At 34.5% G+C, this 18728-nt stretch overlaps 1 protein-coding gene across 1 annotated transcript in view; it reads left to right on the top strand.

Annotated features, from left to right (window-relative positions):
• The window catches only part of LOC124405585 (tRNA dimethylallyltransferase), a 124227-nt gene extending 105928 nt beyond the window's left edge, over positions 1-18299 (top strand). The window contains exons 5-10 of the mRNA XM_046880612.1: positions 1749-1864; positions 15934-16030; positions 17236-17349; positions 17553-17741; positions 17904-18027; positions 18119-18299. Of these exons, the coding sequence (XP_046736568.1) occupies positions 1749-1864; positions 15934-16030; positions 17236-17349; positions 17553-17741; positions 17904-18020 (633 nt within the window). The 3' untranslated portion in view covers positions 18021-18027; positions 18119-18299. The remainder of the gene's footprint in view (positions 1-1748; positions 1865-15933; positions 16031-17235; positions 17350-17552; positions 17742-17903; positions 18028-18118) is intronic.
• The last annotated feature ends 429 nt before the right edge of the window (positions 18300-18728 follow it).

Here is an 18728-nt window from a genome sequence, read left to right as displayed (position 1 = left end):
TTTTCTAGGTTACTCAACGTTCGAAACTCGTGAAAAGCTTTTAAAAAAAAGTTAGGACTATAAAAACAACAGCGGAAAAATACAAAAAAAGAATTCTAAAGGAGCAGTTTAAAGCCGTTAATTGCTGTTTAATATCGTTTTACTACGAGGTGAGCGTGTTTTCTATAACTTTAAATGGCTGACATGAGTCAGTTCAGCTCTATGGATATATTATCGCGTTTACATATCACTCCATCCCTATATTGAAGCTTCGAGCAAACATCGCGGTAGTTTGGATCGACCGTCACTCTGTTTTATCGATTTCCCATCTTTCATTTTCGTCAGCGTCGCAGAAATCTCTCGAAAAATGTATTATTCAAAATGAAAGTCAAGATGAAGATTTCGGATAATAGCGATAATTTTTCAAACTAATTTACCAGTCATGTGTAATCCGATTGCTACACGAATTCTGAATATCGATAATTATTCGCCGCATCTTACCGACTATTATCGGCATCGGTAAAACAGAACGACGCGACGTCCAATTCCATCCGCATACCAATTCAGACGTCTATTCAGGAAATCCGTTTATATTTATCCAGATCCTTTATGTTCTTACACAAAGTTTGCGTAGTAGCAGCTGCAAAATCCGTCATATAGAGTGTTACTATGCGAATATTGTTTGCTAGATAGGGGCTTCAAGGTTTCTTAATTCTTGACGAAGAAAAAAAAATTAGATTTTAATCTTAAATCAATATCTCGCTATTACGAACACGGACGTGTTGCCGCGCACCTGGCGATACGGGATGGCCACTTTTGAATCAATTGAATGTACATATGTTCGTATAATATACGAAGAAATTTCTTTAAAAACGAAAGCATTTCAATTTTTTGTTCAGACGGAATTTCTTGACAATTTTTTTTTCCCATACCTTAAAAGCCTTTTTTAATCGAAACTCTGATTTTTGTTTTTGAATCTTCAATACTTCGCTCTTTTTTATCACCATCAGACTCGTCGTGAGTTGAGTCTCGTGTAAAGTACATTAAAACTTAGATATCTCTTTTTTCAGTGACTCCTCATTGTGAGAAAAAAATATGCTCCTTTTAACGTGTATTATACATTATATTTAAATAACGTTTTTGACTTTTTGGCGGCATTAGATTATTTATCAAGTTTTTCTTTACAAACTAATAAAAATAAAAATTGTACATATTTAAACAAAGTACACTTTAAATTATCGCATATTTTTTTAAACTTTATTTCAGCTACAAAGGTTTTAAAATAACGTGATTCGGTGACGATACAATCGCGGACAACGCAAAGATTTTGCGGAAATATATCGCGAAAAATTTTGCGTTAAAAAAAAAATTGACTATCTTCTGTCATTTTCCAACGTGCGTGTTTTGGAAATAACTTATAAACTTTTGACGCTAAAAATAATATTCTTGTTGATATTTTTCATTAAATTTCGAACCGTTTATTTAGTGTCTGTATTTTTTTCTTCTGCCGTGAGCCTTCGTTAGTGAAAAAGATTTATCCACTAACTGTTTACGATCATAAAAAAATTGAATTCAAATAATTCGATCAACACCAAAAGCGAGGAAAACTCTTGTGAAAAAATGTGTTTGGTTACAGATATTGATCGTGAAAGGCAATAAATGAAAATTGACGAAAAATTTTAATAACTATCATATATCGATGATAATTTTTTAAGAATTATTCATCCCTTCTTTTCATTACTAACCATTCGTGTATCGTTTTTTTGTAGGCGGTGTTGGACGAAAGACTCGACCACAGAGTAGATTCGATGCTTGAGGCAGGATTAGTCCAGGAACTACTGGATTTCCACCGCAGATATAACGAAGGGAGGATTAAGGAAAATGCGTGAGTATAAACAATCAATAAGAAATTGGTAACCTGTTATATTCAGATGTTTGTGCAATTTTTCGCAAAACATATCTAATAAAATTATTGGTCGATTTTTGCAAGATCAACCCTCCGTAAAACAGGTTATTTTTTGTTTGTTAAAAACTTTTGAAAATTCGGAAATGATTCATTGTTACTCCTCAGCATTTCTACTATATATATGCTAAAATTGTCTTCAGAATTGAATATAGGTACTATGATTTTGTAATCTAACCTTTTTGGGTTTCGAAGATATTTGAACGGGAAATTTTTACTGGGTCTTAAACGGCCCACCCGTGTCATGGAGGGTTAGTTTAAAAACACTCAAGTCACGCGGAAATTTTGGAATGAATTGTAAGACAATGCACAAAATTGAAAAACAAGATCAGAAGTCTCGACGTTCCTGGTTCTGAATAAAATCTTAATTTCAAGTTTAACGTTTTATGAGATTTCAGATCGGTTTTTGAAGATCTATTTCGGTTATCAAAATTCACACTGAAATCGATGATTTTCGACTTTGGTCGTATAATTTAGAATCATAACAAATTAATTTGTAATTCTTACTATATTGTAAAAGGAAAATAAACACATAAAAAATAGATAAACAAAAATTCTAGTTCATGAATATCAGTAATTCTAATCCAACATAAATTCCTCTTAAGTCGAAACTTTTGATGCTCGTAAAATGTTCTGCATCTTGATTTCAAGAAATGTTTCCACAAATTCAGCGAATTATCTAATTGATTCTCTTATTGCATTAAAATTTTACGAACTTCCGGCTTATCGTACAGAATTTATTATCAGACCTGGCACGTCCCTCACGAGGAATGAAAAATATAGAGCGAATTATTTATCCAAGGCATTTCTCCTCTATTTATTTTCCCTTCATTCTTACCAATCACTTTGAAAATAATGTTTTCGTTATATATGGGTCAGAGACGTCTGTGCAGACCGTAATATTAATATTTACCGTAGGTCAAACACGTCTGTGCAGTCCCCTAAGATTAATATTTATCGGCGAGGCCTGGCAGTGTTGGCATTGTCCAAACGTTACGCCTACGTTACGTATTCGCACACAATTGTGCCACGGGGAGTAAGTCTACAGTGCGTGCAGATGGTGGAATTTCCTTACAAGGTCAACGTGGAAGGTGAAAAATTGCCATGTCGCTCTTTGCGAATGAGACTTGACAAAACTGCAGCAAAATTATAAACTACATTTATATCAATTTATTTTTGAATAGAGAAATTATATTTTTTCACTAATATCAATTGCATTAAACGTTACGAATTTTTTTCTCATTTTCTCATTTCTCATTGTCTCATAAACTGTTTTTTCAATTCTAATACTCGCTGTGAGCTGCTGTCTTGCCTATTACCTAGTTGTATTACTTACAGGGTGTCTGTCGCCTTGAAAAACCTGGATTATCCTGGAATTCTCAGGGAATTTTAGGCTCACACAGGAAATTTTTCTAAAAGTGATCGATTCAAAAAATTGATTTTTGCAAATTTGAAACCAGTATTGATTAAAAAAAAAAAAAAAATTATTCAAGTATATTTAGACGAATAATAATAAATGCTGACAAATTCTTATGCATGTACAGGTAAATTTTCACACAAGTTATATGCAAATAAACGCACCAGCGGCAATTGAATATCTGGAAAAATGATAAAATCACCTGGAATATCCTGGAATTTTCAGGGAATTTTATATCCGAAATTGAGTAGACAACCTGACTTACCTAGCTGCATATTATACTGATAAAATTGATATTCACGATCAACCGATTACCTTGGAGAATTTATTTAACTACAGGGTGACCCCTGAGTTTCACACACACGTTGTACCTATATATAGGTACATATTATGCGTAAAAGTGTATCCATAGAGACGTGCTGGGTTATATCAAGTTGTCAGAAAGACGTCATTATTGTTGTCACAGGTGTATGTATTAATTAAACTCCCCTCGTTAAGTAGATTGCTGGAAGTAAAGAAAAGATAAAAGAGAATCGAAACCCTATAACTGATACCCCTTCCGGGGGTTTCAAAAGTCCGTACCCCAGATAGGTAATATTTCGTATCCCTCAAATAGTGTCGTGATAGAATCATTTAGTGGGAGACTTGTGTCGAATAATATAATAATATAATACTTCCCGTTCTCATATTGCAGGTTCGAAATTCATAGGAAAAAAATATTACTATGCAATTTGAATTTTGAACTACAGATTCAGATTTGTTATCAACGATTTTAGAGCTCTCAGATACCATATTACGTCAAAATACGATGACTTTTTTTTGTTTTGAACCACTTTAATGAATCCGTCGTTTCAAATTTTCAAAGTCTGGCCTTGGATTTATTATCGGTGACCCCAAAAACTTTGGCCTACTAATTTTTACTAAAATCCGAATATTTTTAGATTTTTTTCCACCATATTAGATTCGCCATTATTAATTTCGCAAATTTGACCTCAGATTCCAGATTAGCCTCCTAACAAACCTTCGAGTAGCAATTTTCATCAAAATCCAAATGTTTTTATTTTTTCTTTTCATGCCCATTGAATACGGCAAATTTAAATTTTGCAAATATGAGTTTAGATTCGTGATTAGCGACCCAACAGACCTCATGGTACCAATTTAAAAAAATCCATCCACCCATTCTCATGATATCACTTTTATTTTATGCAATTTCATTAGTTGATTACTTCAAAAATTACTCAACCGATCAACGCTAATATCTACTGAGTTTTAACTTCGGAAAAGCCCTGTAGATTGAGGTCAAAATCATTGCAATTCGGTAACTGGTTCTCAAAATATAGTCGGACAAAAAACTTTATCACATATCGCAAAACACACAGACACACACACACACACACACACACACACACGCGTCCATTCAAAAATGGCCGGAGGTGATTCAAAGATCTCGAAACGTCGAGATCTAGTGAAAACTCAACTATTCATTTTCGGGGTGATTACAATAATGTCTTTTTTTTCTCTGCAAACAGAGAAACGGCAAGATAAAAATATGAAACTTTTTTGCAAGACGCACGATCGCATCGAAAGTTAATAAATCGCAGATTTTTTCTACAAAATTGACGAAAGTGTAAAGCTTTTCTCTCGGAAATAGCAATGATTTACAAATTATCATTTGGAGTTAGCAACATTGTCGTAACGATTCATGCTGAGGAAAAACTGTTATTTCGTGATTTTGGAATTGAAAATAAAACAAAACACACTCATATTCCGAAATCTTAGTTCCTTCAAAATCATCGCTTAATTAAGAAAATAGTGATCTTTTACCCAATATTTCTTCACAATAACGTTACCAACTTCAACCTTGTTACAAATTTCATTCCTGCCGTTTCCAATTCTTCCGACTCATGCTGTTTTGAACGTCATTTATTTATAACTTGTTCAATCTAAAACGTTTCGAGGCAAATCCGCAACGGATACTTTTGAATATTTACCAAAATCCGTGCTTTACACATAATAATAGATTCCAATTTTAAACACCGTTTTGGCCATTTTGTAAATAAATATGAGGGGAGACCAAAAATTTTCGTAAAATTTTTTTGCACCTGCACGTTGTTCATCTAAATTTCATTGATGAATTCAAAAATGAGAATGTTTTTAATTGTACAAATCGGAATTTTTTACAATGAGAAATCCGTAATGAGCATTCCATTTTACAATCGTGGTTGAAACATGAAAGGCTGGTACTTTCAGTGCACAATCTTTCCTTCACACTTCGCATGTCGAAATCACGTCTCGGGTCGTCGGTCCACCATCCCAGTTTATCTTCTTCCTGTCAAAATTTTTTCCGCTCTTTGATGCGTCCCGAAATCTGTTTAACAAAACATTTCCCACGAGGATCCAGTTGTAACCCCGCTGGGAGTTTCGTTAATGATTGGAATAATTTTTCCCCACTCTCTATGGGAAAACTTTGTCAAGCTCTCCAGCTAAGCTTAAGAACGTTTGTTGAATACTCGACTAAAGAGGTGCGCCCTCACATTCCGCTCCTCTAACCGTCTGAAGAGACACCGTTTTCCTCGTTTCTTATTCTTATATTTTCAAAAAAATTTCGGCTTTAGATCATAGAACGTGGGCAACGAGCTTACGGCAGTCTATTAATGTCTAATTTTCTATGGAGAGCTATATTTTGACAGAAGAATATTTATTCATGCTTTTCACTAACAATCGAAGATGTCACATTGCTAGGAATATTTTTTCTTGCGTATAATTTCCTTTGTCATTCAACATTTCCTAGAGTAGAGTATCGGATTACGAAATAATCCTTCTTATAGTCAGGCTAAAAAATTATTATTATTTTTATTCGAGAATTTCTCTCCGAGAGTTTGGAATTTTGTATAAAGTTATAGGATTCTTTTATTCTCTGATTGTTGATTATTTTTTGTACCTGAGAAATAACAAAGATTGATAACTTACGATTCCAAAATTTGAATATTTGAAAACAATCTCTGACACAAATTTTTTCACTTTTCACAATCGAATCTCTTTTATTGAATCTGAAGAGATCATCGACGTGTGTAATCCGATTATAATATCACCACAGAAAATATTTATATTCGGGAAAAATTTGGAAATCGACTGAAATATCAAGAAAAACAAAATTTATTTGACAAATCTCGCTTCTGTTTTTTGACTTATCGTCATCATCATTCCGATAGTTGACGATTTGGATAGCCGACGTTCACAAAATCGACATCCTCAATCCTCCAAAACTTTGTTAGTGTTAATTGTTTATGCGTTTCAGTAGTCCTTAGAGCACTTGCAATATAAAAAAAAATTTGCCTTAAATTCGACCTTTTTCCATCATATTTTCAAACGCTTAATTTCGATTCACTTACACGTTTCAATCACTATCAGAGCAGAGGGTGGATAAAAAATATTCGCCCTTTTGCTACTAAAATCGCGTTTTTGGCGGATTATCGAAGATGTAGGCAATGTGAAGAATATTTTCAATGAAGATTCTGATCGCGGATATTTAAGTAAAATAATCAATTAAAAATACAATATATCTAAACCACATTTCCTTATTTAAAACGTCCAAAGTGTTACGTACCTCTGCACGACATTTACTTACGTGGGTATAATAAAATCGGTCGAGAACTATGTTTATTATGGATATTCGAACTCCAGAATTATTAGGCGCCACCATCACCTGTGTATACATGTTTGTTTAATACCATACCAGACATCACGTGCATTAAACAGCTGCTGACAAAACGGTTTTGAATTTCCTTTTTTTCTACTGCCTCAACACCTTACTGTCAGGTATTCCATGCTCATGATCCTCACGCATTCGTTCTTTCAGCAGAATGGGTTATAACTGTTTACTGATTAAAACTATAAAAACTATACAACAACTATAATGCCATGTGGTTAACATAGCGGCGCATTAATTTATTTCAGTTTTTGCAGAGTTTTATTTCGTTTCATTAGTCCTCAAGACACAGGTTGAAGCGTTGCAAAAAAACTTTGCTTGACCAATCAGGGCAACATCAATAATAAGGTCAACTTACTCCAAGCTCAGTTCATAGTTGAGACTCTTGCAATAACGAAACTGGGTTATTTTTCTGTCGATTTTCTTGAAGAAGAAAAAAATGCGTAGATTGTAAGTTTGGTCAGGTAAAATTTCTTCCTTTTTTACAAAATACACTTCCGAACAAATTATAATAATGATAAGATCAACTGTTGTAAAGAATTTGCATTCAACAAAATTTAGATCAAAGTAAATGACAACTATGACGTAATTTTTTAAATCTTTATGCCCCTTGTTTGTTTGTGATAAATTTCTAAAGTTAGTGAAAATTGACTTTACTGAATCGATGAAAAGAAAAAACACTAGACTTTACTACATAATAATCTTGAAATGAAAGCATGGTATTCTCTAACACTGTTACAACAAGTTTTGATTTGAGCAAGATACAATGTAATTTATTTATTTTGTATCCAGGTCCATGTAAGATTTTTAAAAACTTTCCGACGTTGCGTGCATTTTAAAAATGTTTCAGATAAGAACCTTCAGGTATAAATTCTAGTTTTTACTTTTTTAGCTTGTCCAATTTCTTAGTATTTCAGTTTTTTGTCGAGGCTGCTGGTAATCCTTGGACTCCATCTCAAATTTGAAGTACGTTTGTCGTTAATTTCTCTCACTTTCCCCTCAACCAGAACCGCATATCCTGGATTAAAATATGGGGTGGGCCTGCAATCTGATACCTGTCTGGTAATACGATAACGAAAATTTTCGGACATGTAGAGCAATGATTTATTATCCGTCTCATTTCCCACGGAAATGCAAGGGTATAAATGTGTGGGATTCTATTTCCTCCCCTATACATGCGGGACTTTGTTAAATACTTAAATGCAGGTATAATAATGCCCTTTGTACTTGATTATACATATATCTGCACGTGCGCGCGCATCCACCTTCGTTGCTATAACGAGACCACAACAATTGACAGTGCAGGAACGCGACAAAGGGGTGGCTGTCGAAATCCTGCCTAACAGCTTGCACTTTCTTACGGTTTTTTCTTCTTTCTTCTTTTTTTTCTCTTTCTTTTTCTTTTTTCCACGCTTACAAGATCTCCGGATCTTTACCTCCGAGCATTGAATACCGCTGCTGGCCCGCTAAGAAATGTATAAATATTTTTTTCGGAGCTACAGAACAGCGTAGTTCGTTCAATTAAAGAAGCTAGTTAGTCAAAAATCGATCATTTTATCAATTTTTCCACGAGATAGTCGTACATTGAGGATTCACGAAAAGTATTATAATCGTAAGCTGTTATCATGAAAATAGAATATACAGGAATTATAAATAAATTTTTATGTCTATATCGGTTTCATCTTAAATCGCTTTGAGATAGTTGAAAATTTGGTAGATTAGTTCAGTTTCACTCTAAGATGGCCTATTCTATTCGGAAGAATATTTGCTATGATGTCACTAAAACAGATTTTTTATCAGGAGTCAATTCGATATTGTCATTTATTGACGATAATCAATATTGGTGAAATGTTGTCAAATTACTTATATATATATATATATATATATATATATAAATTAATTTCCAATTGACGAAAAAGTATTCAGTATTCAGTATTAAGGTGCTTATAAAGAAGCGTCGTACACCTTGAAAACGCGGGGAAGCAAAACTCCTATACCGCTCAAGCGATCAGAGTGAAACTTGGGCTATTAATGCCTTATTTTGGCAAAAAGTGGAGCGTATTTTTACTTTTTTAAAATTTGGAAAAAAAATTTACAGATTGGTTACCACCCACAGAAATTGGCCAAATTTTCACAGTCACACCGAATGGATCGAACTATCCGATATGATGCCACTTGGCGGTGATGAAACACACATTTTGAGCCCAGTTCCATGAGATTTGATGGTGAACTGACGAAATGGCAGCTGATCTGGTTTTCGATTACAAAGTACACCGAAATCTCATTTTGGCGACATTTGTTACCGACCTTTCATGCCTGCCGGTAATTTTTTACCGACATTACACGCATACATTACCGGCATGCGCGTAATGTCGGTAACAAATGTCACTAAAATGAGATTTCGGTGTTCTTCATAATTGAAAACCAGATCAGGTGCCATTTTGTCATTTCGAGTGCAACTATGGAAATTTGGACAATTTCTGTGAGTGGTAACCAATCTGTAACATTTTTTTCAAAATTTCGAAGAAGTAAAAAGATGCTTCACTTTTTGCCAAAATAAGGCATTAAGTGCCCAAGTTTCACTCTGATCGCTTCAGCGGTATAGGAGTTTTGCATCCCCGCGTTTTCGAGGTGTACAACGGGTCTTTATAAGCACCTTAAGCAGAAGCGTTGTGTGATCGCGTTTCGGAGTCACGTAAAAGTGATTATATGACTTGACTTGACTCAAGAGTGATCATGACTCGGTAAGTCTGTTTTACCGACATTTGTTACCCTCATTGTCAGTGCTAGGCAACCCAACATACCGCGTCGTTTTCTCGGAAACACCCCGTATGTGAAGTTGGTATCTGCTAGCTGTTTCATTTAACTTTACGCCTTCATCTTTCGCATTTATATATAATAGGCACTCAGATTGATAATGAAATGTATACACATGCACGCGTACAGTATTTTTATTCTCACATATGAGTCATTACACGTCGAAGTTCAAACCGCACACTCTGGAACTGGTCCGGTGTTCAAATTTTATGAAAGATCGTGAATATATTGTCTTTGAAACAAGAAAATTTCGCCAATTCTGTTCGCGAATTCTTATTTTAGTATTTTCGGAATTAAACGCAATCAAACATTAAAGAAAAAAAAAACACACACACACATACATTCTAATAGATTTTTCATCATGATCCACTCTATCCGAAATTTGGAAAAAGTACGAGTTTTTTCTTCATCTAATTTCAGAGAAACAGAAGTGTGTGGTTTGACATGGAATTACTCATATCTTGGATTTTGAAATACCACGTATGTTGTTATTGTCATTTTGTTTTCTGTCCTCTATGATCTCCCCCACCCCGTTTTTATAATAACTTTTTGGGTTTGATAAGGGCCGATTTTTTATTATTGTTTCCTTTTTTCACCGACGAACCTATCTTAGTCCATATGCATTTTTGTTTACAGAATGTACCTCGGAATGTACGCTATTCATTTTCAATATTTAGTTTCTTTGAAAAATATTTTTTCATCTTTAACGATTTGGGTAGATGCATGGAAAGAAATAAAAAAGGAAAGAGAAATCAAACAGTCCCCCCGCAAACAAGTCACGTTTTTAGTCATCTTTCAATATCATCGTTTTGTCTTTATTGTAACAAGAGTGTCTCAGTATTTAAACTTTATCTCTTGCAGTATGGAATAACATTCAAAATTTGGTGTAACATATATTCGTGGAAACAATAAATTTAATTTTTTTTTTCTCTTTTTGACTCTTCAGTTATAATAATTATCATTATTATCATCATCATCATCATCATCATCATCCTCATCATTATTTCACATCCACCGAATCCGTCAAGTTTACTTTAAGAGTAAGAGAAAAAAAAATTCAACGCATTGCCGAAAAGAATTACAGAGATCATCAAAGATATGTATACAGAATGATAAAAAGTAAGTGCGAGGCACTGTTAAACAGACTCCTTCAGATGATTGAGAGTCGCTAAAAAACTGGTCCCAAATGAATATATTATATATATATACCCAAATGTACATACGATCACTCATTTTTATTGGCTTTCGTTTCTTTTTGACCCCGCCTTGTGAAATCGTTTCGTGTTTTTGTACGTGCCAAATTTGGTTGCTCTTCGAACGCTGTCTGACTGCATGCATGTAATCGAACAAGGTTGGAATTTTCTCACGAAGTCCAGTTACGTACCCTGCATCTATTATAAGTACACGATGATCGACAAATATTTTGTAACATGGACTAATGCCAAATGAAAATTACGGATGTTGGTTGATAAAAAATGAATAATTTTCATTAATTTCACTCCAAAATAGTCGTAGATTAAATATTCGGCAAATCATTACATTTGTAAATTACGAAAATCTTCTAAATACTAAAGTAGAAAATACTGGAATTTTAAGTTTCAGTTTGAATCCCTTCAAAATCGTTAGAAATTTAAGTAGATTTTACAGGTTCTGGTTATCATAGGTACACTAAGGTGGCCTAAAAAATTTTTTTTCATTCTGGCGTGGATCGAAAAAGTTCATTTGTGTGCGAAGACAAATTTCCGTGAGACTTTTCGATCCAGGCTGAAGAAAAAAAAAAATTTTTTTTTGGGCCACCCTAAGGTACGAAAACGCTATTCTACAATGTTTAGGTTGTTCAGTAAAACGAAATTTGAAATAACATATTTTATTGCTCCCTCCCGAAGTAATCCAAAAATCTGAAAGAATGACAATTTAGTAAAGTACATACGACATCGTCTTAATCGATTGACGGAAGCTGTTATTCAATCTGTTAAAAAGTAGTAATTTTAACCAAGAAGCGTGAACTTTTACTATCAACGTCATTAACAAATATTCTTAACGTGATAACGAAAAGAAAAAAAACTTGGCGGGTTTGAGACAATTGCATACTTTTTTGCGTGTAATACGTTATTTCATACGTCGTATCTCGACGATTATATAAAAAATTTTGTATCGTCGAGTATGGCGCCCAACAATCTCGTATTCCTTTATCTGACAGAGTCGACCGTTATTCGATCAATCACGTTATTCAACTGTAACCTATATTCGATATCCGTCAGCTTTAATTGCCACCCGGATTTCGCACAATTGATTCTACTTTTCCTATAATTGTTTCGGGCAACCTACCATACACATTATTTCACCTTTCGTGGTATTTCTGTATATCCCTATGCACCGCATATTGAGGGACACATGTCCATGGTAATGTAGGAAAAATTGTTTGTCTAATAAAAATAAAAATATTTTGTGTTTTTGAGCACAAAATTTTAGGTGCAGAATTTTAAAACATGTTCATCTTCATAATTGAAAGGAAATAATTGAGGAGGACATGTTGCGACAATCGCAAAATACAGAGAGAATTCCCAGAAGGGAAACCACGCGAACGATGACGCGCCGGCAGATAGGCAATCGATATTACATATAATTTTTAGTAGGATGGTAAACATGGGACCGCGCGCAGCTATCGCAATTGACACGAATTCTGCTAACAGAGGTTAGTTTGAGATTAAAAAATTTTTTTTCACGTAATATGTGCTCTGAAATTACGCTATTTCGGAAAAGTTCTCAAAACTGTGATACTAATGCAGTGTCGAATCTAATAAATTTGAACTTAACTGTTTTACGGTAAGTTGGATCGAAAACGATTTCGTTAAAGTGGCAAAGTAGACGGTTGAGAGATCGATTCTTTGAAGATCTTGCATTATTTCTACAGGTAAAGAACGTAACGATCTGAATCAGGTCGAAAACTTAGTCAAATAATCATTTTCAGATTTATTAGATTCGATGCTGCATTAGTATCACAGTTTTGAGAACTTTTCCGAAATTGTCTAATTTGTGGGCATCTCTTACGAAAAACAATATTTTAAAGCTCAACCTAACCTCTGTTAGCGGAGTCCGTGTGAACTGCGACAGCAGCGCACGGTTCCATGTTTACCAGCCTAGCAAAAATTAGATGTAACTCCGGTTGCCTATTTGCCGGCGCGTCGTCGTTCGCATCGTTTCCCTTCTAGGAATCCTCTCGATATCTAGACTATCGCCACTTTCAAGATGTGAAAGTTAGATAGCAATTAATGACGCAATTCAACTGACTCAATTTTCGTCCAAATATATCTCAGGGGTACTCCTACTATCCGCGATAACGTGTTTGAATCATGAACATGGGTACACCCATGCATATGGGAAATTCCGGATCAACTAGATCGCCTGATCCGAGTCTTGTATCCACTTGTGTCATTCTTTTTTTCAATGCTCTCTCTTCTGTATTCATTTTACACGTTCTAGCGTATTAAAGCCAATAAGAAGTCTTCGGTTCTTCAGGAATTTATCCTGCAGAGTAAAAGTCTTATACAGAGAATATCCTGCAGGATATTTTCTACGAAAAATTTATCCTAAATAGCATAGTTCTATGAAATATAAATTCAACATCCGACCGATTCTAGAGGCATTTCTTGTAGGACTTTGACTTTTTAGGATAAATTACTGTAAAACCGGTCCATTCCCAAGCCAATGGTAATTAAAAATATAAAAAACTTGTCGTATAAGTGCTGTGAATTTTTGAAACGTTTTTATTGCCTGAATTTTTTTTTAGATTCTGAAAACTAACATAAAAAAACGCTACATTTGGCTAGGGATATTGAATTCTTAAATAGTGTCGAAAAAAAGAAGTGAATGAACGAGAATTTTGTCATCATTAGTCTTGTTGGGCACAGATTGAACAAAAATTTAAAATCCATTTTAACGTAGACCTTATTAAACTGCCAAAAACACGTTTCTTTATCTGCATTTTCAGTTACGTGTATGCAAAAGATGTCGAAAAAATAAAATGTTTTTATTTTTGTATTACAAAAAATAGACATTCCGGAGTATTTTCTGGACCATTGATTAATTTCTTATTTATACGAAGTGATTTATAATTCCAATTAAATTTTACTCTGAAAACTCGAGAATGTACTCCGAACTGTTTGATGCATTCACATACAAAAATAAAAACAATTTATTACGACAGCTCTTGATATGTATGTTATAAGCGCGTTTTTAGTTAATTTCTGACGGTGTACACTTCATTGATTGTAAATCGTATATTGTTTTTCCGAGAACAACGAGTGCGAAAAGTTTGAAAACAAAGCTTCAATTCGAAAAGTGTTGAAATTGATCAACTTGTTTCTTGTAAATTATGGCAAAGCCGAGAAGCCTGAAAATTGGAGGATTTTTACACCTTAGTCTACACAATAGCATATATTCAAATTGCAGCTAAATTTTAATTTTGTCACTAAAAAGCTGGCCGAAAGTTCGTAGATTTTTCCATTTGAAAATAATAACATCACGATCATACAGGATTACAATTTGCTGATGCTGTTTGAACAGGATGTCAAAATATCGATATCTTCAAGCAACACCTTCTAATCTTAATCCTTATCTTGTACGCCGATCACTAGACAAGCGGGATTGATTTGTACAACATCCGGTTTACCTATCACCTCCCGTCGCCGATCGTTTCGCGATCTCCCCTGACGAAGTTGACCAGTAATAAACTTTCTCGATTCAAATCGAATTCAGGACAATGTAATCGTCGTCTATGTATAGGCATACAGCATAGTAACCACATATCCCATATTTCGTGCGTGGAAAATTCGTCACAGTGTATATATATATACTCTGCGGTAGGGGCCGAATTAAAGAAGTTCAAATGATACGCAATTAAGTAATATGCGGGTCAACAATTAAGGGGATAATTAGTTGATTACATAATCAAACGAGAATTAGTATCAACGATTAAAAGAAAAAGAAACAAATAACAAGTTTAATAAAAAATTATTGTAACGCGGTAATTATTTACGTTTAACAAAGTCCGATTCGACATAGTAACGCGAACGTATAAATCGCAAACGAGACGTACGTTGCTGATCCATTACGTGATCGTCCTCCAAGCTGTAATCTCAAAAATAAAACGAATTAAGAAAAATGTTGCAAATGCGCGGGATTTTATAGTCGCTTTGTCGATTCTGTGTAACTAAGTCCGGGCCATCTTGAGCTCATGAACTGCACGTACCGATAACGCTTGACCCACTTCAACGTGGGATTAGATATGATACACCTAATCAAAATTAAGCGATACCGATGTAAAATGTTATACAGATTCGCCAATTCTTATCCCAAGCTCATTCACAATTGATTATCTGGGCGTTGAAGGTAGGCATGCGTACCCATACACGTATTCCGACGAAGGTCAGAAATCTATTTCTAGGAATTTGAATTCAAATAAATTCCAGCCTCTTCTCACTGGTTGAAAATCTACGATTTCTTCGATCTTATTATTACGCAACGATTTTCTCATAGGTTTTTTCTTCATATCTTCCCAACTAGCGCAAGTAAAATTATTAAAAATATTCATAACCACTTTGCTTCCAACTATGTGCTTCGGGTTCGCATGACTGAATCAAAGTTTGATCTCCAGGCACGAAGTGACTGTAAGTTCACGCGGGGAATGCGGGTCGAGAGCGGATCGTGCAGAGAAAATAGAGCGGCGACCAGTTTGTACCTCCATAATAGAAAGATAGAATATCTGGAGCAGAATGTGATGTACTATGTATCTATATATAATACATGATGCCGATTACAACGCGACTCGTCAGCGATCCTGAACTCCATACGGTGCAAATAATGTATCAATCGGGTTTAACGCACCGAGTACAAAGTAACAATCAAATGCTATAATGATGCTGTTGTGCAATGCATATCTCATTTTTCTCTTCAAGTTCGTTGCTACGTATACGCGAGACATGTTTTTCTCTGATTGTTGCATTATTGCTGATTGTTGTTTTTATGCTGCCTGTTTTTTATTTACAGGCTACCCGATTACACGAAAGGGATCTTTCAGAGCATCGGTTTCAAGGAATTTCATGACTACTTGATTCTACCCGAGGATCAGAGATGCTCCAGTACGGTTAGTAGCATTCTAATTTAAACCAAAAACAACTAAACGTTATCAAAATTTTTCAACAATAACTCTTCAAATTCATCGTAACAGCGTATCGTCTTTTGATTTCTCTGCACGCATATACCTATGTTTGTGTTTATTTGCAAAGAAATTTAGCCATCCTATCAGGATAAACAGATAGTGGAAAAGTAGAATAAAAATGATTTTTCCAATTTTTGATGGCAAAAAATATGCTGTATTTTAAATATTATGGAAGCTGTAAATCCGCGCAAACACCATTCGCATGCATAATTATACCGCAAGTATGTAACTAGGCTTATTCACAGATAAGAATAAAACGCACTATGTGACACAAAAAAAAGGTCATCTAATAAAATTTCTGACGTGCGTTATTATGTAATATTGAACACACGGTCGTAATTTTTTTCACTTGGTCTTTTGAAAATGTTTGATATACGTATAATTCCGAGTCAGTAAAACTGAGAAAACTCAAAATAATCAAGTTGCTGAGCGGTTACCACTTTTCATAAACGCTTTCTCTTATCGTATGGCAAGAAATAAAATTAAATAGACTTTTCAAACTGTAAACTGGAAAATTACTATAATTGCATTGTTACAATGATTATAGACATATTGCATTCAGCACGCTGTGTTAAATGACAAATGTAAAAATATATAATTTTATCGAATTTCAATTAGCTAAAGTTTCTTTCAATATGTATATTCTTTATCATCTGATATCTACAGACTTCTTGCTTTGACTTTTTGTTATTGAAACCATCATAGGTTTCATTTCATTGAATTATTTCAGATTTTTTCACTTCACAGTATTTATTTACAAAATGATACACTTCAAACACATTTAGAGACACTCAGATCCATTGGAAAATACACTAAGCTTTGTAGAAAATAATAATTTTTTCACCACGAATCGAGACTCGAATTTGCGATGCGAAACCTCTTTTCTCTTATTAATTTTATCATTCTTACTAAATATGAGTCTCAAGGAATTAGCAGCGTAGGTGAATGATACAGGTTTTTAATTATTTTCTATGTCCGAATATTTCATTTTAACTTCAGAACGTCATCATGCTCAAAATAAGAAATCCGAAATAAATCAATACGTGCAGCGATGCGTAATATTTTCAAAGAAAATATAACTTCATTATCCGGATTTTTATACCTTTTATGCCTGACTCGGTTAATTTCAGGGTGAAAAACTGCTGAAACTGGGTATTGAGAATTTAAAACTACGCACAAGGCGATATGCCAGGAGGCAGCAGCGGTGGGTGACGAATCGATTCATACGCCGATTCGACAGGCAGGTATGTTTTGCTCAATATTTTCATTGCCCCTATTGATTTATAAAAAAAAAAGAACAGAAAATGATTAAATGAAATGAATAACGTGAAATAAAAAAAAAAAATATCCACCTTCCCATAGACGAGTAACAACCCACCTGCATTTATATTTCAGTAACTTATTTGATCTCTAATTTTATTGGAAATATTATTAAACTCTTCTTAAGGTGCCCCCAGTGTATGCCTTGGACTGCACGGACATAACTCAGTGGGATCAGAAAGTTCTGGGTCCTGCGATGTCCATAATAACCGACAGACTTGAGGGTCAAACGCCCAGTCATAAATCCCTGAACGACAATAAGACTGAAAATCCTGCGGTACCTGACAGCAGCTTCGAGCGAAGTCACTATTGCGAGGTAATTCTCACCTTAAGGTTTTTATTCAATGATAAAACGAGAGCAATTTTAAGTATTCTTTCTTACGGCAGATAAAATTCTGGTTCAAACGATATTGTAATTCTAGAGAGAAATTATAAAAAAAAAATTTCTACAGAAAGCATTTTTCACACTTCCATATAGACGTGCGAGAGAGTTTTCGTCGGCGACTTTCAATGGAAGGCCCATATGGAAGGTAAGAAGCATCAGAGAGTGGCGAAACGAAAGAAGATGAACCAATTGATGCAGGATACAAAGTAGCTAAAAGGTGCGATATATTTTTCCTTTCACTTTCACGCTCTTATTTTTTACACACTGTTTACCATAGTATTTCGACTAATTTGGTTTATTATCACCAGGAATCGTACGTGAAGTACATACAGAGTAAAAGTGATGATTGGTACTCAAACTTCAGTTTTGCGAAACCCTTAACCAGCCGCATCAATTCTATGCTCAGGGTTGATTTTAGAAAAATCTCAGACTAAGCGAACAAAGTTGAGGAAAACAAAAATTCTTCTATTTTGTAATATAATTATGCTTGAAACGCTGATAAAAACTTTATCAGCCGGAGACGGGATTCCAGACCAAAAATAAAATGGAATCTTAATATCAATCCGGTAGATGCGTTTATGATCTGTACAAGTTACCCAGAATTTTTTTCAGTAACCAAAAATCTCTCGCTCTCAATATTTTTCGCCAAAAATGAATCCACATCATATAAAAAAAAATTTCTCAAGTTAATATGACATGCATGAAAACGAGAAACTAGACTCTAATCTAGGTTTGATACGTTTGCCCTTCGTCTTGCCTCAACGCCTCAGTTAAATGTGGCCATGTACTAAAGATTCCTAAAGACAGGAAGGTACCTGACATTTACCAATTCGCTTAGAAGATTGCAATGTTGATTGAGTGCATAACGGTAGAAATCTTTCGGATTAAATTTTGCTTCGCTCCATCCCTTACCAAACT

Source organism: Diprion similis, chromosome 4 (assembly GCF_021155765.1).
Source record: "Diprion similis isolate iyDipSimi1 chromosome 4, iyDipSimi1.1, whole genome shotgun sequence".
Classification (NCBI taxonomy): Eukaryota; Metazoa; Arthropoda; class Insecta; order Hymenoptera; family Diprionidae; genus Diprion; species Diprion similis.
This window is presented reverse-complemented; position numbering and strand designations above follow the sequence as displayed.